At 39.5% G+C, this 27,836-nt stretch overlaps 1 protein-coding gene across 1 annotated transcript in view; it reads left to right on the top strand.

Annotated features, from left to right (window-relative positions):
- Nucleotides 1-27,836, top strand: part of LOC140453242 (dynein axonemal heavy chain 5-like) — a 293,833-nt gene that overhangs the window by 3,495 nt on the left and 262,502 nt on the right. Inside the window, 2 exon segments of the mRNA XM_072547816.1 lie at nucleotides 22,096-22,230; nucleotides 26,154-26,238. Of these exon segments, the coding sequence (XP_072403917.1) occupies nucleotides 22,096-22,230; nucleotides 26,154-26,238 (220 nt within the window).

Genomic DNA, 27,836 nt, shown 5'->3' with positions numbered 1-27,836 from the left:
CAGTGTCATGCTTTATAATGCCCCTTGTGAAGGGTCTTGCAGTGTTTTATTAAAAGCAATATAGAAATATAAAATGTGTCTTGCTACTGTTTGGTTCAACCTCCCTGTGTACAAACAATAAATTGGAAGGCTGAAGGAAAATTCAGTTTCCTTAATCTGTCGATTTTTAGAATGAAAGCATTTGTGCACTTTTCCACTATCACAATACTTCTCCCACATTATAATAAGACTAAGTTAAAAAAATGCTCATCTGTCTGCTGCTTTAATGATGGAGGTCACTGATTTGAGTTCCCCAGACACATCCTCGTAGATAATTGTGGGACTGTTGTCCACGGCAACTTCGTGATCTGCTTGATGAAATAAAATGGACTACTTGCTGAGAGTCATGAGAGATTAAGGTATAATTTACTAGGCTACTCATTAAGAGCCCATGATGATGTATGTGGAATCTTAGCATGAATACAGGATTGGCTAACTATTAGAAAACAGAGAGTTGGAATAAGGGGAGCATTTTCAAGTTAACAACCTGTAACTAGTGAAGTGAGTGAGATACGTGGATGCCGAAAGCGATGTCAGCACTAGTCAGGGAGTCACCGGCCCTTTAGCAGCCATTGAAAATCTTAGAAGGACCTCAGAGAGATCAGCTTTGCTAGTCATGGAAGAAGCAATTGCAAAGGTGTAGAACAGTATCAAATTTGTATGCCACGTATCACCAGGTTAATATATTCCTCATAATATTCTTGAGATGGGGGCAGAAGAGATCACTACAGATTTTGAATCCAACGTAATTACATTCCATTGAATTGAATTTATTGTCACATGTACCAAGGCACAGTGAAAAGCTTTGTCTTGTGAGCAATGCAGGCAGATCCCAGAGTTAAGTAGCATAGATAAGTAAATATATTCAATATATTTTCAACCAAAAGAGCACCTTGTAATTAAATGAGTGTGATGTAATCAGAGATCCAAGAGGCCAAGGGAATCTATCACATCGTTTCTCACACAGACCCATATAAGATTGTCAATTGTTGCGAATATGGAGAATTGAAGATGAGCTTATTTGTGATTGATTGTAAAAGATCCTCCAACAATGACTCAAAGTAAGACTTAACATTTGGATAAACAGTTCAGCATGCCATACAGGCCAAAGTGCTAATTTGGGCAATAATCTGAGGAAGCTGTGAGGCTTTTGAGGAATAAAATAGTTGGATAGGCCTAAACAAGGCAGCCCTAACCACTTAAAAGTCTGTGAAAATTGGGCATGACCAGAAAATAGCAGTCCATTTTGGTGTTTATGTTGTGAAGCTACACAACACTGCAGATAGCAAGTGTACCAAGCAGTGGGAGCCCTGAATATTTCCAAGACAGAAGACAGGACACTTCAAGCAGTTTTGCTGAATAAACTATGCAGCAAAAGTGAGGAACTTTCTGTTTCCTAAAGGTTCAAGAGATGGTTTTATTGAACAGAATTGCATATAGATGACATATAAAATATATTTATAGGTCTTCAGAAAAAAAAGTAAACAAAATCCTTCAATAAGTCAGAACTAAGCTCAGTTGGTTGGATGATGGTTTATGATGCAGAGTGATGCCAACAGTGGGGGTTCAGTTGCCATACTGGCTGAAGTTACTATGAAGGGCTTTCCTTCTCAACATCTCCCTTTACTTGAGGCATGGTGAATCTTGAGTTCAGCCAAGACCAGTCGCGCCTCTCACTCTCACATGAAAAAGTAATCCTATGGTCCGGGAGGACTGTGGTGATTTTACCTCTACCTAGGATAGAATTTCATTGAGAATTCTCATAGCTCTTTCAGGGTACAGTAAGCTCAAGAAAAGATAACACATTATGTTGTTTCAAGATGTTAAGTTAACACATCTATCCACTCCCAGGAAGGTACCACACCCTTTGCTGAAGAAAATTGAAGAACAGTTCGACAGAATGTTATGTAGAGGAGTAATGTCACCTGTGATAGAGCCAACAATTGTTGTTTAGGGCTTATGACAGTTGTAAGCTTAATGGTGAGCTCAGGCTATGCGTGGACCTGATATAATTAAATAAAGCAGCCCAGAGAGAAGTCCATCCAATGTCTTGATTGGATAAGAGTCTGATAAAACTCACCAAATGCATGCTCTTCATTAAACTTGATGCTAGCAGCATATTTTGGCAAATACTTTGAGACTCCTTATCAAGATGTTAACAATCATCATGTATATAATGTGACTGCTTTATTTGCCTTCCCTTTGGGACATCCACAGATATTTCAGCACACACATTGACAAGAGCTTGCCCAGAGAGTTCATGAAGTTCTGAAGGCATTACATATGCAGCTCTTATATTGAATGAGGAGTATGAATTTGCAAGAATGAGAATTAGACTATTGGATCATACCATCCAACAAAGAGGAATAATGATAGACCTTTGCAAAAGGGAAGTTGTAAGGGACTTTTCCCTCAAACATAAGGTGTCAAAGGTGATCAAAGATTTCTGGGAATGGTTAACCAGATTCATTCCAATATCGATATAATCATAAAAGCTTTACGTAAAAGCATAATACTGATGATGCTGGAAATTTGCAAGAAAAAGAGCGAATGCTGGAGAAACTCAGCAGATCTGGCAGAGCTGTGGAGAGAGAAACAGAGTTAAAGTTTCGAGTAATTACTGGGCTAGCTATATTAACAGCTATATCTTCAGCCCTTCCTGAAGAAGGGCTCATGCCCGAAACATCGATTCTCCTGCTCCTTGGATGCTGTCTGACCTGCTGCGCTTTTCCAGCAACACATTTTCAGCTCTGATCTCCAGTATCTGCAGTCCTCACTTTCTCCTAGCTATATTAACAGCATAATTTGGAAAATACTCCTAGATTATTTGTCAATACTGCTAATAATGTGCATATATATCATGTGACATTGCTTTAATGACATTTCCTTTGGGATATGCGTAGTTATTTCAGTACAAACATTGACAGGAGCTGCGAAAAGTTTGTTTTGGGAGTAATGGACAAACCATAGCATTTCAAAAGATAAAAGAGACATGAAGTTCATCAGACAGGCTGACCCATTATAACCTTAGGTTACCCATGTTTATTGTCAAGCATTGTCAACAAATTTAGGAACAGTACTCATTCAAGTTTAGGATGATGGTAGAAGAAAGTAAAATGACTTCATTTCCAGAGCATCAACTGGAAAAAATGTTATGTGACCATCGAGAAAGTGTCATTGGGAGTAAGGTGGGGCCATGAATGATTCTCAGACTACCCAATGGGATTGAAGTTTCAAATTAAAACAGATCAGAAACAGTTTGTTACACTATTGGATTCCAAACAAATTCCCAATATGTCCTTACATTCCAGAGGTTCAGACTTAGTCTAATGAGTTATGATTACACTATGGTTGTGCACAGGAAAAACACAGAAAGCTGACTTATTATGTGGTGCTTCGATGGATCAAGCTGAAACAGAAGATTTAATCAGTGTTACAATATTATAAAAATTTGGTCAGTTATAACAAATTCTTACTCAGTTTTTGAGAATAAATGATTAGAAATCAGAGAAGCACGAAAGGCAGATGTAGAATGTACCTAGATCAGGAAATTCTTAAAGGTCTGGTCAAAATATAGCCCAAACAATTAGCTCTTATGAAAGTATCATTAATAGAGGAAACATTTAACCATTGTGCATTATTATCTTAAAGTTTTTAATCACCGGCCAGTAATACCAAAATCTATGAGGGAAGAAATTCTTAATAGAATCTACGGTAGTCAGTTGGAAGTAACAAAATGCAGTGCCTTTGCAGACAGTCTGTGTGGTGCTCAGGAGTTTAAGAAGAAATTGAAGATTTCATATTGTCATGCCATATATGGACAATTAATAGTCAGACACCAGTAGACCAATTATTAACTTCTAGTATCCCTGAGAATCCAAAGCAAAGGTTGGGACTAGACATCTTCTACTTTCAATTGAAAGAATATTTGATCACAACAGACTATTAGTCCAGATGGCTAGATGTTACCAGATTTTACATATCAACAGCTGAAACAGTAATCAAATCACTGAAGAAAATCTTGTCCACAAACGTGTTCCCAAATTAGTTTGTTTCAGATAGCAGTTCACAATTCGTGAATGAATACCTTAAGAGAATGACAGTAAAATCTGACAATAATCATGTCCCTAGTTCTCCTCTTCATCCACAGGACAGAGGAAAAGCTGAAAGTGTGGTGAACACCTTAACGATGCTCATGATTAAGAGTAGTGATTGGGATTCACTGAATTACAGAACAAAACTCTTAAGTAACTTATATTCACCAGCAGAGTTACTGATGGGTAGAAGGCTAGAAATGCAAATCTCAATGCCACAGCAAAACCATGCTAAAATATGCCTTCTTACGACAACAAGAGAAAAATAATAATTGAGAATGACCAAAAGAGAAAACAGAACTCGTAAAACTTTGAGCATAGAGCAAAGAATTCATCAGCTTTGGTACCAGTCAGAAGGCATGGATCAGAGATAGGAAGTCAGAAGGCAATATCTTTTAACAGATATGACAATATTCTTGTTTCATTTGATGTCCAGTGGGAACTTTCAAAAGGGACAGAAAAATGTTTGAAGCAACAAGAATAAGCGAATATGATTGTTACAAAATTTAAAATAATGGGAAAAGTGTGCTGCGTGTTTTGGACCAAATGTGTACACAGGTCCTGCACATTCTAATTTGGAGCCAAAATGGCACTTAACATGTTGAAAAACCAGGGACTAAGGATCCAAACTTTGTGGGCCCCATTTTACAGAACCTTAATATTGCAACCTAGAAACATTAGTCCTGTTGTTCTGGGGAGTGGAGATCTTGTGGTGCATTGATAGTGTCCCTACTTCTAAACCACAAGAACTGGGTTCATATCCCATGTCATATTGGTGTGATATATAAGACTTAGCTCCACTTTTCTATCCAGCAATTCTGACCTTCACTTCTTCAGAAATATGGTGTGTGCCTGAAGCCAACAGTTTTCTTGTCATGCAGGGCAGTTGGAGGCAAACGTTACCCATTTCATTGCAGTCATTGTTCTGTGTTGTTATTTAAAGGTACAGCAGCACAGCCAGCAACTTTGAAGGATAACCATGTAGATAAGTGTGGTATTAAGTTGACAATCAGTTCAGGTGCCATGCAAGTGATTGAGTGTTTTAGGTAGGTCAAGGTTGGCGTGATGATGCTGGGTCTGACAGCAAAGGAGAAGGGTGTGCTGGGTCTGTCAGGGGAGGTGCTGCCAGATCTTCAGAGCTTTTCCACCTATTTCTGTCTTTCTTTCTGATTTCTATTAACCATAATTGTTTTGACTTTTTTAGCAGGGGAGGGGAGTTTGTATTTGACAGCAGGGGGGTGGTGGTCAGTGGGGACAGCTGTCAGGCTGGTTGTAATGTTGAGAGGGTACCAGCTTAATAGTTACCAAGGAGTCGGACTGGGATTTTCATCCTCTAATTTTTCCTGAGCAATTATTTGCTTAAAAGAAGCAGAACCCTCTGAATTTTCTGGCTTTAATGACTTCAGAAGGTTCTAGACAGAGCTGAATTGCTTATCGGAATTTTCAATTTCCAGAACAAATTAACACAGAGAATGCTGCATTTAGGATTCTGCACAGTCCTCTTGCACAAATCCAATCTGATGACTATTGGCCAATTGAATATCCACGTCATTCAGTTCTTCCAGTTTTATGCTATGGTATGTTCTTCCATCTAAGTCAAATATTATGGATTACAGTGTGTGTAAACAATTTCTCAGGTTCAGTGGCTTAATCACTGAGTTATGGGAATTATTCTATATTTCTCCACATCCAGTGATGTAACAAATGCACCCTCTTGTGACTGATGTGGTGAACATTCAGATCTTTTGCAATCTACCTGAGTTCCAATCTCTATGATGAAGGAAGACTGAACAATCACAGTTAAATGAATGATTAATTATTTTTAATTCACAGTGCGAGAACATATACAACAATAATTACGATGGAATTCACTTACAGTATGTTCTACACTTCGGCCTAGTACAATATTTTTCTCTTTGCAGTCTTTTGATTATATTTTAATCAGCCTCATTCCAGAAATCACTTCTTAATCAAAACTCACAAACCACCCGCCAATTGGGAGAATCCACCAGCCAATGATAATGTCCCCTAGCTGAATAGATTTATTGCATTCAACAATTAGAAAGCATTCACAGCCCTAGAATGTTAACATTTCTATTATTATATCCAGTATTGTCTCCAGATTTCCACATTGCAGTCGTAATTCATGGGCATAGGCAAGGAGATGAAGGCCACAATCAAATCAGCTTTAATCTTAACCATTTGCAAGCAGGCTTAGCTGTTTTAGTTGCTTACTTCTGCTACTGTTTCTTAAGATTAGTCCATTTTTCTTTAGGTATGGCAGTCCTCCTATGATTGTGCATATTTGATTCATCCTATTGTCCACCCCATTGTTCAATCCCCCTCATCCTACCTGTGGTAGTTTCCAGAATGAGTGCCACAAGTATACTATGGATGGTGTAGAAATAGCCAAAGGTGAAGTGGAAAAGCATTTATCAATGATAATAATGTATTAATTATTAGGCAAGGTGATATAGGATAAATCTAGTCAAAGCACAATTTAAAGCTGATATCTTCCGCATACAAATATCATTCATCATTTGAGATTGTTTTCTATATAAATTTAAGGAGGCAAAACCTTTAGACTCATGTAATTGATCATTTCAATGATGGTCTTCCCCTTCAACAACAATCGTAGCTGTTGTGCTGCTATTCTGTTTGCTTGTCATATAGCCTTGGATGTGCTATAATTTCCTTCAGCCTTTTTTAACCTTTATTCATATATGGGATATGGACATCTCTGGTAAGGCAGACATTAGTTGGCCAACCCTAATTGACCTGGAACTGAATGCCTTGCTGGGCTGTTCCAGAGGACAGTTCAGAGTAAACCACATTGCTGTTGGCCTGAAATCATGTCTCAGCCAGTCTTGCCTGAATGAATCAGGTAGATTTAGAATAGCTATTAATTCCAGAATTTGTTGAATTCAAATGTCATCATCTGCAAAGAGCGGGATTTGAAACTACGTCCCCAAAACATTAGCCTGGGGATATGGATTCTTAGTCCATTGACATTTTCGATGCACTACCGTCTCCCTTTAAGTGTTGGTGAAACTAAGGCCATTGTTTTCAATCCTGGCCACAAACTCCATATGCTTAGTTACAGACCCATGCAGGACCAGACTGTTGTAACTTAGGTGTCCTATCAGATGGCACGGTGGCTCAGTGATTAGCACTACTGCCTCACAGCACCCTTGGGTGACAGTCTGTGTGGAGTTTACACAATCTCCTACCATCTCTGTAAAATCATTGGCCATCACTACTTTCTCATTTGCAGCTGAAGTTCTCATTCATCTTCTTGCACGTCTAGTTTTGACTAATCCGATATGCTTCAAATCAGTCTCACATCCTCCACTTTCTGTAAATGTCAATTCTTCCAGTGTCTGATTTCTGTATCCTATCTCATACCAAGTCTTGATTGCCCATTATTCAGTTCTTGTTTTCTACATTATCTTATGGTCCACCAATGCTCCTATTTTAAAATTGTTATCCTTGGGTGTAAATCCCTTTGTGAACTCCCTGCTCCCTAGTTCCATGACATCTTTTGGACCTGTGTCCTGAAATTAACCCTGCCCTGGCTGACCTCTTGGTTCTTTAGATTCAAGTCTCTTGAGCATTTTAATGCCTTTCTCCCAATATCGATTCCATTTTCTTAATATATTTAGGTCCCATATCTTTGAACAACGACCCTAAACATTTAGACTACACTTTAAGATTTTCTCTAAATCTTATCTCTTGGACCAAGTTACTTTCTCTGGTTTGGCATCTATTTCTGACTTAAACCCTTCGGATTTTTACATTCAAGCTATAAATGCATACCATTGCTGTGATTGAGTGGGATGGCTTGGGGGTGTGGCATCAAGATGAACTTTATTGCTCCCTAATAGATGCAAAATTTTACGTACTAATGAGAATTGAGTTGTGGAGTGATACAGCATAGAAACAGACCCTTTGGTCCAACTGGTCCATGCCGACCAGGTATCCTAAACTGAACTAGTCCCATTTGCCTGTGTTTGGCCCATATCCCTCTAAACCTTTCCTACTCATGAACCTGTCCAAATGTCTTTTAAATATTATAATTATACCTGCCTCTTCCACTTCTCCTGGCAGCTCATTCCACACACACACCACCCTCTGTATGACAAAGTTGCCTTTCAGGTCCCTTTTAAATCTTACCCCCTCCCTTAAACCTGTACACTAAACAGCAGAACATTGGACTAGTCAGATGGGAATTGGTTAAAGTTTTGTTGCTGCAGCCTTTGGCTGCATTATCATTGGCTGGTGTCATAGAAACTAAGCTTTCTGCAACTCTGAGAAATCCGTTAATAAATTATGTAGCATCATGTGATTTTGCTGCTGCTACTTACACTGACATATCAAATCAAACTCATTTTACATTCTGTGAAATTGTAGCCTATGTATTTCCAATTATTTACAGTAATTTATTTTCAACTTATTTCATTTTTTTTGATTAGAGATTATAGTCTTAAGAGTTCTGCTCATAGAAGATTAAAAAGAAACTTTAAAAAAAATGACTGTTTGAGTGATTACCATCAGTATACCCCACCAGCTTCACAGATGACTACATTACCAAGCATTATATTACAGCTTTTGTTTGGATTGAATGACTTTTAAAACAACTAAAGAGCATATCTTCTAACCGCACAAATATTTTATGAGTGGAAAGTTAGCCTAAGGCTGAAAGCAGGAGTGGTCCACATTGCTGAGAATTCAAACTTGCTTTAGGTCAACATATACGATTTGATCCAAGTGCATCACCTAACCTAAGTTATGAGATAATCCTGGATATTACATGCATCAAAATTCTTCAGGAATGAAGACGACTCAGAAAAGCCAACAGGACATTAGTGATCACAGCAATGCAGCCGTTGTGAACTTGTTCTGAGTTGTGTTCTGGCTGTGCAGAACTGTGAGCACTTACGACTCTTATCTGAAGCAGCGTGTCTTCCATTCTTTGTCAATCTGATAGAAACAATGGAGAAGCAGGTAAATATGGAATAAGACTGGAGTAATTGGTAAACAAGGGTAACTAAACAGAAGGAGAGAAACTGGATGCATAATAAATAGTACCAGATATACTGGCATTGAAGGCAATCCAGAGAATGTTCACTAAGTTGATATTAAGTATGGAGGGATGGAATTATAAGGAGAGGTTGGGCCTCTAGTGTTTAGAGTTTAATTTGGAGTTGAGAAGCAACCTTATTAAAACATAAGATTCTTAAGGGATTTGACAGGGTTGATGCGAAAACATTGTTTCCCCTTCTGGGAGATTCAAGGATCAGAGGATAGAATATTGAAGTAAGAAATTGGCCAAGGTAGAGTAGAGGTGAAGAGGACTTTCTTCTCTCAGAGAATAGTGAATCTGTGAAATTCGTTACCACAGGGTGCTGTAGAGACTGAGTTATTAAGTATACTCAAGCTTGAGATAGACAGATTTTTAATCAGTAAATGAATTAAGGATTATGAGGATAAAGCAGGCAAATGGAATTGAGGATTATCAGATCAGCCATGATCTCTGACAAAACAAACTCAATGGGCTGAAGGGCTTGCTTCTGCTCCTAGACCTGATGACCCTCGAGCGTGCTTTGCATTTCAATTTGATTTTGGCTGACTACTCAGATCCACTTTCCATATATGTTCTCCATATATCTAGGTTACCAGATTGGCCAAGCATTTAGAAGAAAGTGAGGACTGCAGATGCTAGAGATTAAAGCTTAAAAATGTGTTGCTGGAAAAGCGCAGCAGGTCAGGCAGCATCAAAGGAGTAGGAGAATCGACGTTTCGGGCATAAGCCCTTCTTCAGAAATGAGGAGGGTGTGCCAAGCAGGCTAAGATAAAAGGTAGGGAGGAGGGACTTGGGGGAGGGGCATTGGGAATACGATAGGTGGAAGGAGGTTAAGGTGAGGGTGATAGGCCGGAGAGGGGGTGGGGGTGGAGAGGTCGGGAAGAAGATTGTAGGTCAAGAAATCGGTGCTGAGTCTGAGGGTTGGGACTGAGAAAAGGTGGGGGGAGGGAAAATGAGGAAGCCGGAGAAATCTGCATTCATCCCTTGTGGTTGGAGGGTTCCTAGGCGGAAGATGAGGTGCTCTTCCTCCAAGCGTCGTGTTGCCATGGTCTGGCGATGGAGGAGGCCAAGGACCTGCATGTCCTTGGCAGAGTGGGAAGGGGAGTTAAAGTATTCAGCCACGGGGCGGTTGGGTTGGTTGGTGCGGGTGTCCCAGAGGTGTTCTCTGAAACGTTCAGCAAGTAGGCGGCCTGCCTCCCCAATGTATAGGAGACCACATCGGGTGCAGCGGATGCAGTAAATGATGTGTGTGGAGATGCAGGTGAATTTGTGACAGATAAGGAAGGATCCCTTGGGGCCTTGGAGGGAAGTGAGGGGGAAGGTGTGGGCGCAAGTTTTGCATTTCTTGCGGTTGCAGGGGAAGGTGCCAGGAGTGGGGGTTGGGTTGGTGAGGGGTGTGGATCTGACGAGGGAGTCGCGGAGGGAGTGGTCTTTCCGGAACGCTGATAGGGGTGGGGAGGAAAATATATCCTTGGTGGTGGGGTCTGTTTGGAGGTGGTGGAAATGACGAAGCATGATACGATGTATCTGGAGATTGGTGGGGTGGTAGGTGAGGACCAGTGGGGTTCTGTCCTGGTGGCGATATGTCTATCTCAGCCTTTACTATACTGAATGACATATTGTTCACAACTCTGTGAGGTAGAGAGTCTCAAAGTTTGACAACAATCCTTTGAGTGAAGAAAATTTTCTTCAACTGTCCTAAATAGGTGATGCCTTGTACTGTACTGTACCCTTCTTTCCTGGATTCCCCAGCAAGTGGAAACAACCTATGTGTCCACCTCAGCAAACCCCTTCAGAATCTTATACGTTTCAGTGAGATTCTTGCTGCTTCTAAATTTCAGGGAGCATTGGAATGGAGAATATAGGGGAAAGTAGAGAACTAGAAAAAAGAACAGGGGATGGTTAGGAAAATACTATGAAGAAAAGAGCATACAGGTTTGAATGAAAGTTGTTAACAGAACAACTCAAGGAATATGATGAACCAAAAGTTAAGAAAAGGAGGTTAATGCCTGAATTGTGCTAAACATAGAAACATTGCAAATGCACATTGACTGTATTTTATAACAGCTGTACATAAAAATACATACTTAACATCTTTCAGAAACAAATTGCATATCAAATCTGTAGAGAAGATGGATGGCTGGCAAATTGAAAATAAATGCTCATCTTTTACTATAGTAGAGCATAGGATTGGAGCCTGGACTCATGACTTTAACCATTACTGTTTGAATGGAAAATTGAATAGAGAGAACACATTGTGAACCATTTGAGAGCTCTGAGTTTGTTATGACAAAGCCTACATCCTGCTCATGTGTTTCCTTTGACCTCTTCCCCTATGTAGAATCTGGAATTCTTTACCAGAGGGCTGTCGAGGCTAAGTCATTAAGTATATTTAAGGCTGACAATAAGTAATTTTTATTCAGTAAGAGAATCAAAGGTTATGTAGATAAGGCAGGAAACGGGAGTTGAGGATGATCAGATCAGCCATGCTCTCAGTGAAAGGTGGAGCAGACTAATTAGACTGAATAGTCAACTTCTGCTCCTATGTCTTATGGTGTTTTGATCTTCAGCTTACTGCTTGCTAGAAAGAGTCTGCATGTTGGACACTAGGCCCCAATTTCTCAGGGCATGTTTAATGGGCACTGGCTGCATGCGCTCCATGTCCATGGACATTGTGCCAGACTCTAGGAACCTCATGATGCATCCACTTATAATATGCTTCTGCACTTTGAGATAGCACTTTGGGGCACATGTAGTTATTGTCCAGATGAAGAGTCATCTAGATTTGAAATGTTAGCTTGCTCTCTCTCCATGGATGTTGTCTGACCTGCTGTGATCTCCAGCATTGGCTGTTTTCAGTACAGATTCCAGCATCTGCAGTAATCTTCCCCTTATTATTGTCCAACATTAACTTTGGTGGTACGATTAGAATTGATGTTCAATGAGCGTGGTTTCTATGAATATATACACACTTTAGAAGGCCTGCAATGATCATTAGATTGATGCAGTTGAGATGCTTTGTATTCAGGGACTGGAGCAGATGCATCTCTGGGCTTATTGCTCATTGTCATAACACACCCACTCTTTTTTTATTTCAAAAATATATTTTATTCATAGAATCATCTATAAGTACATACTAGCATTCTAAATCAGCTCTGCACAGTCTTTTCAGACAGAACCAAACAAATAAGACATTGGAATTTTAACATTTCTCAGAGTGTCTCTACAGTTGCAAAAAGCAAAAGCATTTTATACTTCTCCAGGAAAGTATTTACATTCATTCAGAGGCACCAAGCACACACTGACTCTTAGCCTGTCTGGATGCTCAGAACATCCCTGCCTTGCCTTGCCTTTTTGCACTTTGCCCCTCAGCCAGAGATACCAGGTCCACTGCTGCACTGCCATACACACATAGGTAAGATAAAAATGCAAAATAAACACACACACAGATAATTTCTTGCAGATGTCATTGGAAAACAATCTGAAGATAAATTTTGTGAATTGATCTTTAACCCAGCTCTCAAGTTAATTGTTTATTTCAAATATGGATGGTAAATATGATTGTTTGTGTGGTATTTTGTTTTATGAAGAGCCAACACATTGTATTGAGTTGCTATTCATCATCATTATTTTCCACTAATTATTAGCCAATGCTAACTTTGATGGTACAAATAGATTTAATGTTTAGTGAGCTTGATTTCATTAAATGTATTCATTCTCTAGAGGGTCTTAAATCAGCTGTTTGTTTGAATGTTGATATAAAGATTAGATTTCTTTCATGGCTTCAAGAGGAGATGATTAAAATGATCTTTGTTAATATTCTTCTTAATGCATGAACATCCTTTGTGAAGTTTATATTATTCAATTGAAATATAAGTTTAGCAATAGCTATTAAGCTTGGCATGGCTTAGGTATTACTAAATATCGGGTGAAATGCTTAACCTGAAACATCACAAAAATGCATCATTGATAAAACTGTTAACAACTTGACATGACCGCTGGCAGTGTCATTTTTAAAATGTGTAATTTCAGTCAAATCTTTTCATTTTTGTGTGTTTGTTAACTTCTAATCACATTTTTAAAAAAATTGTCTTAATGTTTATTGCTTCTCCTGTGCATTTTCTAGGGTGTCAGCAGATGCAGCCCTCGTGTAAATACTCATTCAGTATGGCAATTCATCAAAGGCTGCAACCTTTGTGCTGCTGCACAACCTTTAAACCCTTTATATTAATTTGTTTCTTCATGTACATTTGACTAAAATTTCATGTCACGTTTCTCCACATTGAACTTTATCCACCACCTGTTTGGCCACTCCATCAACTTGTTGACATCCTGGTGCTGAATGGTTAGTCAATAAGTTAATGAAAGGGGAGATAAGAGGGCTACATTTTAAGGCTTAATTTTGTGTAAATCTAGAACAGTTTGCCTGCACTTTAGCATTTTATTTAAAGTTTTAAGTATAAAGTCCCCAACAAGCTTGGAGACAGGACTAAGCAAGTAAACCAAGACCTCTGTTACAGTGAAGATGCCATCAAGCAATTCGGTAACTAGTTCAACTGTGTATTCTTAACTGCCTGTTAAGGAGGTGATCTGAGTCCTGATGGTGTAAATTAGAGAGGTTAAGTGCTCTGTCACACTAATTTGGTGCAGTTTGGTAACACTGTGAGTTTGGGGAACGGTAACATTTTAGAAGGGAATAGTGTCTTTTTCCCGTTCCTTTCTCTATCTTCAGCCTTCAGGAGACCAGGAGTTAATTAGCTGGAAAGGAGGGGTGAGGCTTGAAAACATTCAAAAGGGACATCGCAGGGAAAACATAAGCTCACCAAGTGGGACTGTAATGGCCTTAGTAAATAAGACCAATTGAGAATTTCTATTGTATTATCTTTAAAGTAAAAATTGGTCTTTCGGTTCAATTAAGTGTTTTTAAAGTATAAGGCACAAGATAACATCCCCTTTAAATTAGTAGAAGTGAAAGGAAAGAGTGTAATTCTGAAGTTATGTCATGGCAAGACATTTCAGCCAGCTGCAATACTCCTTTTGTGCAATTCTTACTTTCAGGGACACTTCCAGTGTTCAGGGTATTTCCATCAGCGGCTATGTATATTAGACTTTGAGCAGCAGGTAGAGTTTCTGTAGTCTACTACAAGGCTGAGATTATTGTGGATACCCCATACAGCAACATGGTGACATCAAGCAGACAGGGAATGGATGACTGCCAGACAGAGTAAAAGCACTGGGTGGGTACAGCAGGAGTCCTCTGAGACATCTCCTTCTCTGACAGACTTTCCATTTTGGATACTGTTAGTGGAGATTTGATGGTTTCTTGATGGAATGCAATGAGTGCCAAGTCTATGGCCCCAGAAGTGGCTCAGCTGGGTGGTGGGTGAGCTAGAAGTACAGATCAATGTTTCGGTGGTAGCAGGCATGACACCAGGATCCTGTGTTGCATCCCGAGGCCAGGATCATGGATGTCACTGAGCAGTTGCAGGACACTTTAAAGAATTGGGAGAGGGAGGACAGCCAGAAATAATTATCCATATTGGGTAAAAAGGGAAAAGAGCAATGGGGTCCTGAAAGCAAAATATTGGGAACTAGGAAATAAATTAAAATGTAGGACCTCAAAGTAGTAATCTCAGGATTACTTCCAGTGTTACATGCTTGAGAAATCAGAAAAAGAAAATAGTGCTACTCTTACACGATTTTTGTAGAAGGGTGGTAAAGGAGGGAGGGATTTAAATTCTTGAGGCATCAGAACCATCTTCTGGGAAAATGGGACCTGTAGAAGCTGGATGGATCAAGACTGGGACCAATATCTTGGCAGGGTTGTTCGCTAGTACAATATGGGCAGGGTGAGGGGAGGTGATGATTGAACAAGAGTGATATGGGGACAGAAACCTAAATGGGGATACAAAGGTGAGATAAGCAAATATAGAAATGAAAGACAGAAAAGTACAAAGTAAAAGTGGAAGCACATTCTCATTCCCTCCTTTTATCATTTCATGATTACCACCGAGATGGCACCACCAGCTTTCATAATACTCTGACAGCCAGTATTTAAGCAGGTTATTGACACACAGCATACAATGAGTATAACAACAAAAAATACTAGTCTGTTACAGTAATTCGAGGTTGAAAACTCCTCCCATGTGCAAAGAAATTCACCAGTAAAGTTCTTAAATCCACAGTCCTTGATGACCACTCCATCCCCTTCAAGTCCAGTGGAAGCGAACCAGTTCTCCAAAATCTCCTTCAGTAAAGCCCAACCTGAAAACAAAATCCAGTCTATTCTTGCATCACTCCTTGGAGAAATCTGATTTCTTGGATAAGGGCAGTTAAATGTTTCATAAAACTGACGAGACTTCTGTCCTTGCAGAGATGTTTCAAATGGAGAATACCAGCACATCTGAGTATGGGGTGCAGCAGCTGCTACTGCAGGCTAGGTGAATGCAGTATTCTTTGCTGCATCTGCTCCCACTCTGCTGTTAAATGTAACAAAGCCAACTGGCTGTTGTGATGTTAGCTTGATCAGCTGACATGATTTCATATCCCTTAAGTGATCGAAAGACAAGGCAAAGCTTATGTGGTTTACTGTCCGTAGCAAGGCCACTGACAAAAAGCGTACCGACCTCCTCTTCACTGTTGTTAGCTTCTTCACTTTTCATACTCATGACTGAGGAGTTGATTGAATCTATTGGATCAGATTGTGGAGGGGTGGGTGCTGGTCCAAAAGTGTGCTCCACCTTTGAATGGAGAAACTCCAGAGACAATGTTAACTGCTGAAAGTATCTTTGTATTTTCTCTCTCATTCCCTCCCTGCCAAGGTGGGTATCAGTCTGAAGACAATCAAACATTTAACTACACTAAATTGTGTCTGCCTATTTCAAAATTCTTTGAGTTCTTGAAGTCTATGACTCTGTTCACTATTTATGACATCATCAAATTTTATACAATCCATAAACTTCTAAATTATACTGCCTAAACAATTCAGTCAATTGTAAACAACAATCAATGGTCCTCAAATCAAACACTTGGGTCTGGTTATTCAGGTTATTCAAAATTATTTTCCTTTAAGAAATTGATACTTGGCTGATGTGAAAGCTGTCCGGACAAGTATTTCAAAAGTATTGAACAGCAAGAAAACAACAAAATGTTCCCTGTGCTTTAGCCATTGAAGAGGCAGTTTCAGTTTAGATTTAAATCTCAAGTATTCATGGGAAACAAATGCTGAATATATTAAAATACGTTCTCCAAATGAAACTTCCCAAATAAAGCAGTCATAATTACAGTGACAGCTTTGTTAGAGATCAATATTCTTTGAATTTGCGATATGAAGGGGGCCAATGAAGTCTTAACAATAATTGAAAGAATTTAAACAACTTAGCCTCAAGTTCTAATATTCTCTAAAATCTTAGCAAAACATCAAACTCAAAATGCACTCTTCTTTTTGTGAACACTCTGCATTAAAAACACAGCAGCGGCAAAGATATTTTAATACAATCCTCTCATCTGGCTACAGCATGACCACTGACCCAACTGTTTTTTCTTAAACAGGCATTGTAGAATTTCAAACAAATCAGGGGCTGAAGACACTCAATCAATTAGTTTCAAGGTTACAAGTTTGATAATTTTGAAAAGGACATAATGTTGTACAATTTTAATGTAAAACCAAAGTCTGCCTTATTACATAGCCCACAAAACACATTGAATTTAGATCCTGATTCAAACAAGGCAAAACATTTACTTAAAAGGATTTTCTGAGCCAGCATTTTAACAAACCAAAAGTTTTAAACATCAAACACTCTCAGCATGGCACAACCTACATTGAAACTTTCCTTTTTCAACCATAGTATTAGGTTAATTTCAGTGTTTCTCTTTGTTTTTGCATCCTCTCACCGAAATTACATTTATAAAAAGAGAAAGCCCTCACAGTGGACCACATGGCACCGCAATCCAAGTCACTCTCTTCCCCCAGAACAAAGACTTGCAGAGCCTCAAATTTTGCCACGGGGGTCTTTAACCCCTTTCTTTACCCTCACGGGGGCTTGAACCCCACTTAAACACAGAGAACCTGAATCCCACTTAAACGCAGAGAACCTGATCCCACTTAAACACAGAAAACTCAAACCTCAATTAAACACAGAGAGCTCAAAGCTCACTTAAACACAGAAGGCTCAAACCTCAACACAGTGCAGAGGACTAGAACCTCAAATCAATCCACCCAGTAGACTTGAACCCCAGTACCACACAGAGGACTTGAACATCAATCACACCTACCTCAGGGGACTTGAATTCCGGTACCACGCAGAGGACTCGAACCTCAACCAAACCCACCCCAGGGGACTTGAACCCCAGTACTGTGCAGAAGACTCGAACCTCAATCACACCCCCTTCCCCCCAATGCAGTACAGTGGGCGCGAACCTCTGCCTGCCGGCGTGCTTGCAAAACTGTGTTTCACGACTGAACTAGAATATAGAGTGATTGAACAAGGGGACCATCTCTGGCACAGAGGAGAATTGAGAGGGACAAAGGTTTAAAATATTACCTTGTGGGCCCGTCCGTCTCGAGACACCGATGTTCCGGGTGGCTGAACTATCCTGATCATAACTATTCGTTTGGATCCTGCTGACTATGACAATATTGTTGTCTCGTTAGCCCCCCACCCCCAGGTCGAAGCAAAATGCTCAGAGACACAGTATAGTTTTACCTCCTTCATCTTTATTCTGGGCCCTGGAGGGAGAGAGAACGATCACCCATGTGCACAGAGATATGAGTTCTCGGTCTTCCCTGGAACAGCAGTTTCTCAATGAACTATATAGTCATTTTACAGGGAGGAGCATCCAGATCAGGCAACAAACATATTAATTTAGTGACCGTTACAATCAATAAGTATCAATAGCAGAGACTAAGCCCTTTACTGTTACACAATGAATGTTCTTACAATGGATTCATACAATCGATACTTTTCCCTTTGTTAGCTGACCTTGCATACTAATTGCTTCCAATATTATTAAATTGCTCTACAAAATGACTGCTTTTCCACCTTGTTAACCCATTACCCTTGCCTCCAGCACCCCTTTGTTAACTGTAAGTTCTTATATGATCTCAGTCATGCTCAGCTAAACCTCTTGTTTCACAAAACTCAGAACTTAACTCTTTCCCTGCCTGCTTATACCCTCTATACATTCTCAGTTGAATACTTCAATTGAACCTGCTTCCACTACACTTTCAAATAGTACATTCTATACCTTTGGATCACTTTTAATCTCTACCCTTTTGTTCTTGTTCCTTTAAGGACCATGAAATAACTCCACAAAGACTAGTATGCTGTCACCAAGTCACCCTCTGTCTCCTAACATCAAGCCAATTTTGTATCCAATTGGCAAGCTCACCCTGAATCCCATGTGATCTAATTTTACTAATTAGTCTACCTGCAGAACTTTGTCAAAGGTTTTACCAAAGTCCAAGTAAACAACATTTACTGTTCTATCCTCATTAATCTTTTTAGTTACATTCTCAAAAAGTTCAATCAAGTTTACAAAATTATGAGGGGCATGGATCTGATAAACTGACAAAGTCTGTTCCCTGGGGTCGGGGAGTCCAGAACTAGAGGGCATAGATTTTGGGTGAGAGGGGAAAGATATGAAAGGGACCTACGGGGCAACTTTTTCGTGCAGAGGGTGGTACGTGTATGGAATGAGCTGCCAGAGGATGTGGTGGAGGCTGGTACAATTGCAACATTTAAGAGGCATTTGGATGGGTGTATGAATAGGAAGGATTTGGAGGGATATGGGCCGTGTCCTGGCAGGTGGGACTAGATTGGGTTGGGATATCTGGTCGGCATGGACGGGTTGGACCGAAGGGTCTGTTTCCATGCTGTGCATCTCTATGACTCTATGGCTCTAAGTTTGTGAGACATGATTTCCCTGATCCCTAATCAATCCTTGCCTCTCTAAATACACATAAATCCTATCTTTCAGGATCACCTCCAACAACTTACCCATTACTGATATCAAGTGCACAGTTCTATAGTTCCCTGGCTTCTCATTGCAGCCTTTCTTAAATAAAGGCACAACATTAGCCATCCTCCCACACCTTACCTGTGGTTATAGATGATACAGATATTTCAGATAGGGGCACCACAATTTCTTCCATAACTTTCCACAATATGCTGGGATACACTTGATCAGGTCCCAGAGCTTAATTCACTTTTATGTTTTCTAAGACTTCAAGCACTTCCTCTTCTCTAACGTGAACTGTTTTCAAAACATCAATGTTTATTTTCTCTGCATTCTCAAGACTCCATTTCTTTTTCCACAGTAAAAACTGAAGTGTAACTGTCCCATCTCCTGAAGTTCAACACATAGACAACTTTGATGATCTTTAAGGAGCCCTATGTTTGTAGTGAGCTCCAGTTAGATTGGCCAGAGGCATTAGGAGTCACTCCTGTTAGCTGGAAAGCTGGCAACAGTCCTGCATCACCTATTAGTTATTAAGCACTAATTATACACTTAACTGGGCAGGAGCAGGCATTTCCTGGGATCAAGGACTCAAGGAGTAAAAGCAGGATCAACAGGTTTTTGTTTGGCAGTGGTTATGGGCAGTCACTGGCTGCTGCTTGTGCTGCAACCACCTGATAACAAACTTACTCATTTAATTAACTTGTATGTATTTCTCTCGTCATAGTGACTTTCCTCAAAACCACCTGATGAAGGAGCAGCGCTCTGAAAGCTAGTGCTTCCAATTAAACCTGTTGGACTATAACCTGGTGTTGTGTGATTTTTAATTTTCCTTGAAAACAGTTTACTAGAGATTTGATTCTTCACCTATTCAACTACAGATTGTGGATTTTTGTCTCAGTGTCTGACTAACTTGTAGATATTTCTCTAGCCATGGTGATTTCTTTTAAAAAATGTGAGAAAGAGAAAACGCAGAGAATGCTGGAAAAGATCAGAGATCTGGCGATATCGATGGAATGAAATAGTTAACATTGAGTTTGGTGTGACACTTCATCAGAGCTTAAGAGAGATAGATCTGGGAAGCTAATAGAGGTTTGTTTAAATCAGGAGAGTTGTTAGGAGAAATACCCATAGCTTGAAAGGAAACACTTTCTGGTTTTACTTTGACAGGTTTGCAGAAGTCTTAGCTGGAGCTGGATGTGTAAAACAGTTGCTCCTGAAAAGGGGAAACAATTTAGAACTATTAGGATAGGTTAACTCAATGTAAGGAGTTTATTTTTAAAGTACCAGGTCAGAAGTGTTTGGTTAGAAACCTGAAGGAGTTATTTAGAGCTGAGACAGTCTACTTCCAGTTGCATGAAGACTCTAAGAAGAGGCATTAGATTCTCCAAACTGGGAATTGATGTCACAAGTAAGTCAAACCTAAGAGTGTGACAGAGAATGCAATTTTCTCTTGTGTTTGAGCACTGTAAGTGAGTGTTGTTGAGATTAATAGGACTGTAGTTTACCAAGTGTTTCAAAATGATTAAACTTGCATCATAGATAATTTTTTTTCAGTTTTATCTTAATTTCTTTTGCGTGATAAACTTCTCTTTTCCTGATAAAGTCAAATCTGCAGCAGTGTGTGTACAATGTACAGTGAAAGACCACCTCATTAAAATAAAAAAAAAGAACTATCAGGTCAGATTTTAGCTATGATCATGACACTTATAATAAACTGACATCAAACCAATTTAAACAGTAGCTTGACTGCTGGTCTGCTTTAACCTAAATCATTGTGGAGCTACATGAAGCTACTTCACTGACCATGTGGTGAGCATGCATGGTGGTTGTGAGACTTGTGTTTAAATGTTAATTTCTTGTATTTATACTGTCAATTTCTTTGTATTTTCTTCCACTTGTACTTGCTATGTCTTTCAGCTCATGCTTTTAATTGGTATTTTTCTTGGTATGCATACTTAATATGAAATATTTCCTAATCCTGTCAAGAGTTATTATGGAATGTTATCACTGTAGTTTAAGTGACTTTGTGTCAGGAAACTAAAGGGAGTGGTTAATCCTACAATAATTTTTCATGCTTCTTGAGAAAAAAAAAATCCTTTGGCATTTTTTATTATTCTGATGGGTTTTTGATATAATGAGCTTATTTTAAATATAGCCAAAGTGTTGCAAGCTCATAAAACAAAAAAAATTGAATGCACAGTATGAATAAACTTGTATCTGTGTATTCATATTTGTGAAGCGGGGAGATACCATTGCGTTATTTGTGAGACATTGCTAACTTGATGTGAATATTTGTATTGACACATCAATGACTTTTTGCCTCGCACATTTGGCCATCCTTTGATTTTAACTCAGTCCAAATGGCTTTGACTCATAGTTTCCAGTTTGAAGAATAATTGAGGTATCTGCATTCATCCGGCTCCACTTCATTCAAATTCATCTGGTTGTCCCGCCAATTTGCTCAACCAGAAGTCAAATGGTTGCAGTAAAATTCAAATGGTTACAGTTGAAGACAACTGGGCAATTGAATCCTAACTGGTTTTGAATCTTTTTTTTTCAGTTTTATATCATTGAACTAGACAACACATCAATGCCTTCCAGTAAGATTCAAATAGTTCCAGTTAAAGTTCAGTTGGGGATACCAACTGGTTTCCAATGATCCTGTTCACTTATTCTGGTTGAATCGAATTAAAAATGATGTGATGTGTTAATTCCAATAGAAAACAGCTATGGCCCACTGGTATTTAAAATTGGTTTTAATCGATTCTTCCCTGCTTTCTGGACACTGGTCCCAGCGCCAGGGTGAAGGTATTCCATTCCTTACTCTGATATAGTTATCTTGATGGGAACGCCTGCAAAAGAAGTGAAAGTTCCCGTATTGTTAAAAAAGGTCTTATGCTATGTTGAACTGTATTTCAGCATAAACTAAGAGAAGACCATGAAGCTAAACGGACCCAGCTAGATAGCAGATACGAATACATTTTTGAAACTGTGGCTACCTGTCTATCTCTGGAAAGGTTTGATGTTGAAGATGCCATGCTGGAAGGGACTCAAGTAAGCAAAACTCTATTTTTGTAGTTGCATAAATATTGATTATGTTGTATTTGGGAGATAGATTGCAAAAATTATGTAACAAGTGGGAATATAAGATAGGTAATATTTGTTCCAGGCACAACATTATGAAAGATGATTAATATGTGACTGACTAGGACAATGTATGTTGATTAGCATGACTGTGTAAACCAAGTAGAGCAAAACTACATGTGACTTATGCTAAACACCAGATGTTAAAAGTTAGACAGAGTCAAAGCATATTCATTGCTAGTCAGGATTTTATTTCAACTTAAACATCTCACAGCTCCAATGCTGATTTATTAATTCAGCCAAATGCTCACCAATTATCCCTTCATTAATATTTAGTCATTACCTGTTCCTAATTTCCCGTAGCCTTGGAAGTGCTCACATAACCAAGCCATAACCTTCAGGGAAGTGAAGAAAAAGTTATCATCCTCTAAGGTGTTGGCATACTATGATCCTAAGCAAGATCTGGCATTGAAATGTGATGCATCCCAGTAAGGCATTGGGGCAGTAGTAGCTCAACATTGGCCCAGTGGAGAGGATTGCCCAAAAGCATATGCATCCAGGAGTTCGGTTAATGTAGAGTGTAAATATACTCGGATAGAGAAGGAAGATTTGGTGGTCATATCTGGAGTCAGGAAGTTCCACCAATACCTTTACAGATGTAAGTTTGTAATAACAACTGACTATAGACCCTGTTAGGTCTACTTAAGGAGGACAAGGCAGTGCCACTATAGCTTTAGGCTGAATTTAGCAGTGAGCTCTAATACTAAGTGTGTATAATTACATGTTGGAACACTGTCCAGGAGGCCAAGTAGCAAATGTAGGTGTATTGAGTCACCGCCTGATGGCAGATACAGCACTGGTGGTACCACCACTGGAAGAGTCATAATGGATTTAAATTTTCTTGACATGTTTCCAGTCACAGCTGGCAATATCAGGTATTGGACACAGAAAGATCCGGTCCTGGCAAAACGGAAACAGCTGGTGGCTTGGGGGAAACCAAAAGGCCATCACAACCAGAATTGAAAAGCTTTTGGACACAGAGAGACCAGATCATGGTAGAGGATGGCATATTGTTATGGGGAGCAAGGGTGATTGTCCCAAGCAAATGTTGCCGCCAGATACTGGGGGTTATCCACGAGTTTCCAAAATGAAGATGTTGGCGAGATGACCAGGATCAGATGCAGACGTAGCCATGATGGTAAGGCAGTGCCCAGATTGCCAACAAGGACAAAACTTACCTCCAGCAGCTCCCCCACTTTCGTGGGAATGGGCAGGTAAACCCTGGACTCAGTTACATATTGGCTACATAGATCCTTCCATGAGCTCAATTTTTTAAGTCATTGTGGGCACCCACTCACAGTGGCTTGACACACACACACTTCATTTGTCAAACATGGGGATGACGATAGAGAAACTGTGAACATTTTTTGTAATACACTGACTCCTGGAAATGTTGATCACATAACGGGCCATTGTTTACCAGCAGGGAATCTGAGTTTTTCCTAAAGTCAAATAGTATTTAATATATAAAGATAGCTCCATGCCATCCAATGGTCTGGCAGAAAGGGCAGTCCAAATGTTGAAGGTAGGTTTAAAGAAACATCCCACTGCTTCATTAGATACCAAAGTGTCCCAGTTCCTATTTGATTATAGGACCACTCCCCAAGGATAGCTCCAGCAAAGTTGCTAATCGGGAGAAAATTCTGCACAGGTTAAATCTGACCTTTCTGCACTTGGGGTGGGGGGGATACATGAAATGGCATCAGGAACACCAATACCAGACAGAAGACCTGGCTAAGTGAGAGAGATAACTTAATTCAGAGGACAAACTTTGGTGTAAAAATCATGTGAATGGCCCTGCATGATTAAGAAGCATGGTCAACATGAGGTCAGGTCCAGTGATGTATAAAGTTTGGGTGCATGCAACAATCCTGAACAAACATATGGACCAAATGAAAGCTACAAACTTGCAAACAGTGCAGGTGTAAAGCTCCTTGATAACCTTTCCATGTTTTGGAATCCATGGGTTCTCCCTCTCCATCAAGCATTGAAGATACCTTGGAATCTGAGATAGACACAATGGATGTCATTGCCTCGATGTCTTTGCCACCTGAAGAAGAGATTGAATTTCTTCCGAGATGCTCCAGGAGCAAGAGATGAGTTACTGTGCGTTACACGTCACCTGTATCAGATATGGAGTTGGAGGAACCTGACCCAGTGCTAAAATGCCCCAGGAGGAACTATATAAAGAAAAGACTCTGAGGGGAAGGGATGCAGTGATTGTAACTAGGTCAGCCAGGTGGACCTCACAGAATATGAGTTACCTGATTGGGACTGTTAATCTGGTCCAGCCAGGGAGCCCTGGCTGACAGATAAGAACAAGAGTGTCAGACATCCTGCTCACTCCAACAGCTGGCTCTGAGAGAGCTGGATCTGCATCAAGGACTCTCTACATTTAAATAAAGGGTGACTTGGTGAAGGGGCACCAGCCCTGTGGAGTTAGTTCACCAAAATTTTATGTATGCCTTGTTTTTCATTTTGACAAAGTTCACAACTTCTCTTGTCATCCAAGGTTCCCAAATCTTGCCATTCACATCCTTCATTTTCATAGGAACAAGCTAGTCATGAACTCTAATGAACTGGCTTTAAAAGATTTCCACAATCTGGCATGTAGATTGTCAGATCCTGGGGATTTATCAATTTTTAGCCCCATTAATTGTTCCAGTAAAATTTTCTTTCCAATGCTAATTTCCTTCAACTCCTCATTCTCCAGAGATATTAATCCAAGAACTCTCTGGTTATCTTCCTCAGTGAAAACAGACATAAAGAAATCATTTAGTTTCTCTACCATTTCTCTATTATTCATTATAAATTCTCTTGACACAGCCAGTAACGGCCCCACATTCACTTCAGTCAAACATTTCCTTTTAACTTTCTTATAGAAGCTTTTACAACCCATTTTGATCTGTTTTGCAGATTGTATTCAAATTCTATTCTACATTTCCTATTCACTTCTTGAGCTGCTTTTGTTGTTTTCAATAAACTTCCCAATCCTCAGCATGATTGTTATTTCTGGCAACATTACAGGCCTTTTCTTTTAATCTTATACAATCCACAAATTGTTTTGTTAGCCAGGGTTGATTGACCATTTTTGAGTTTTTGAACCTTGAAGGAATGTACAATTACAGTACATCATGGAATCATTCATTAAAGATATGCATTACCTATGTACAGTCATGTTGTCTAATATACTTTCCAGTCAGCCTCACCTGTCCATAATTTCCCTTGTTCAGCATTAACATCCTTACTTTCAGCCATAACATTTCATTACAAATATAGGATCTAAAATAGAGGAGGGAAATAAACAGGCAGAGGCTGTTCCTTGATAATTTCAATCTTGGAGATGAAGGAATTAATGTGTTCTCGTTTGTATTTGGCACTGGAAGGTGTGAGATTTGAGAAGGCAATTTTGTCATGGATGAAACAGTCTGTGGGAATAGCATGTGAAAGACCATAAACAACAGAGGAAATTAGGTTATCAGAAATCAAAGGTAGAAGCAAGGTAGAATTGAACAAATCACAATATGGGATGGCTTATTATAAAATTCCTCTGCTAAGAAGACTTTTGGGTTGAAACTGAACTAAAATACTTCTGAGAATCATTAGTGCCAGGATAGTGTGCATGTGTATATAGAGGGCTTTGCAGAGATTGCAGTTAAGTGCACATTGATGTTTCTGCACAGAAATGATCATATACAATTGCACTGTTCAAACTTGTGACTGGGAGCAGATAATTTAATTCTTAGCCAGAGATGATGCATGGTACATCGGAGCAGAACAGAACATGTGACTAAAGACAAAAAGATGTTTGATTCTATGTTTTTCTTTTTCAGCTGGAACAAATTGATAAGTTTTTTATTGCTGATGGTAGACAAAGCCTTTTGTTCTTCTATCAGGAAGTGGACGTTCCAGAAACAGGTTATTCTTTACTAAATATGATATTGTTTGCAGCACTTAATTCAAAATCCTGTCTCACAAATTATTGAAGTTATGTAAATAATCACATTCATTATAGTCAATTGCTACTTTATTTTAAAAGCAGATCATTTGATTTCTTCGTGCTGTCTTAAAGTTGAGAAGAAATTCAAGCCCATCGTTTCTATTTCACCTTTTATTCTACCCTTTTTAAAATTTTCTTTTGCCTTTACCACTCCTAAACTCCTCTTTACTGTGCCTCCTTTAAAGTGTTGCCATAGTGCCAAGTTTAATTTCTGTCTGATAAGTTTATAGCTTCCTTAAATATCTCTCTTGATTTTTTTTGAGGGGCCCAGTGAGACAATTGTCATTACCCCCATTCAAACAGCAAGCCTAACTGTTCTATGCTTATGTCTTATCAAGCTTCACATTCAGCACACCCACTGGGGGCTAATCTTGTTGGTTTCATCCTTTATCTAAAGCATTCCTTCGAGTGATGACCTGGCTGATTCTGCCTCTGGATCTGTTAGAGTGATGGATCCATACACCCTTTGGCCCAACTCCTTCATGCCAACCAGATTCCCAAAACTGAACTAGTCCCATTTGCCTAAGAGTGGCCCTTATCCCTCTAAATCTTTCCTATCCACGTGCCTATCTAAATGTCTTCTAAATGTTGTAATTGTACTAGCCTCTATCACTTCCTCTGACAGCTCATTCCAAATGTGCCCCACCCTCTTTATGAAAATGTTGCCCCTTGGGTCCGTTTTAAATTTTTCCCTTCTCACCTTAAACCTATACCCTCTAGTTTTGGACTCCCCTGCCCTGGGGAAGAAACCTTGGCTATTCACCTTACCTATGCTCCTCATGATTTTATAAACCTTCAAAAGGTCAGCCTGACCCTCCTACACGCTGGGGTAAATATCCCAGCCTATCCAGCCACCTCAAACCCTCCAGTCTTGGTAACATCCTTGTAAATCTTTTTTGCACCCTTTTCAGTTTAGTAACATCCTTCCTATAGCAGGGTGACCAGGATTGTATGCAGTGCTCAAATGTGGCTTTACTGATACCTTGTACAGCCATAACATGACACCTCAATTCCTGTATTCAATGTTCTGACCAATGAAGACAAGTGTACCAAATGCCATATTCACCGCCCTGCCTACATGTGACTCTTTCAAGGAACTATGTACCTACACACTCGATCTCTCTATTTGACAATACTCCCCAAGGCCCTACTACTAACTGGTAAAAATCCTACCTTGGTTTGTCTTAGCATAATGCAATATCTCACATTTATCTAAAATAAACTTCACCTGACATTCCTCAGTCCACTAGCCCAGTTGATCAAGATCATGTTATACTCTTAGATAACCTTCTTCACCGTTCACTATACTGCCAATTTCGGTGTCATCTGCAACTTAATAACCATGCTTCCTATATTGCCATCTAAATTGTTTCTATAAATGACAAACAACAGTGAACTCAGCACTGATCTTCATGGAATACTGCTGGTCACAGGCCTGCAGTCTGAATAACAGCCCTCTACCACCACCCTCTGTCTCCTACCTTCAAGCTAATTTAGTATCCAATTGGCTAGCTCT

This window comes from Chiloscyllium punctatum, chromosome 26 (genome assembly GCF_047496795.1).
Source record: "Chiloscyllium punctatum isolate Juve2018m chromosome 26, sChiPun1.3, whole genome shotgun sequence".
Taxonomy (NCBI): domain Eukaryota; kingdom Metazoa; phylum Chordata; class Chondrichthyes; order Orectolobiformes; family Hemiscylliidae; genus Chiloscyllium; species Chiloscyllium punctatum.
Note: the sequence above shows the minus strand (reverse complement) of the source record. Positions and strands in the feature narration are given on the sequence as shown.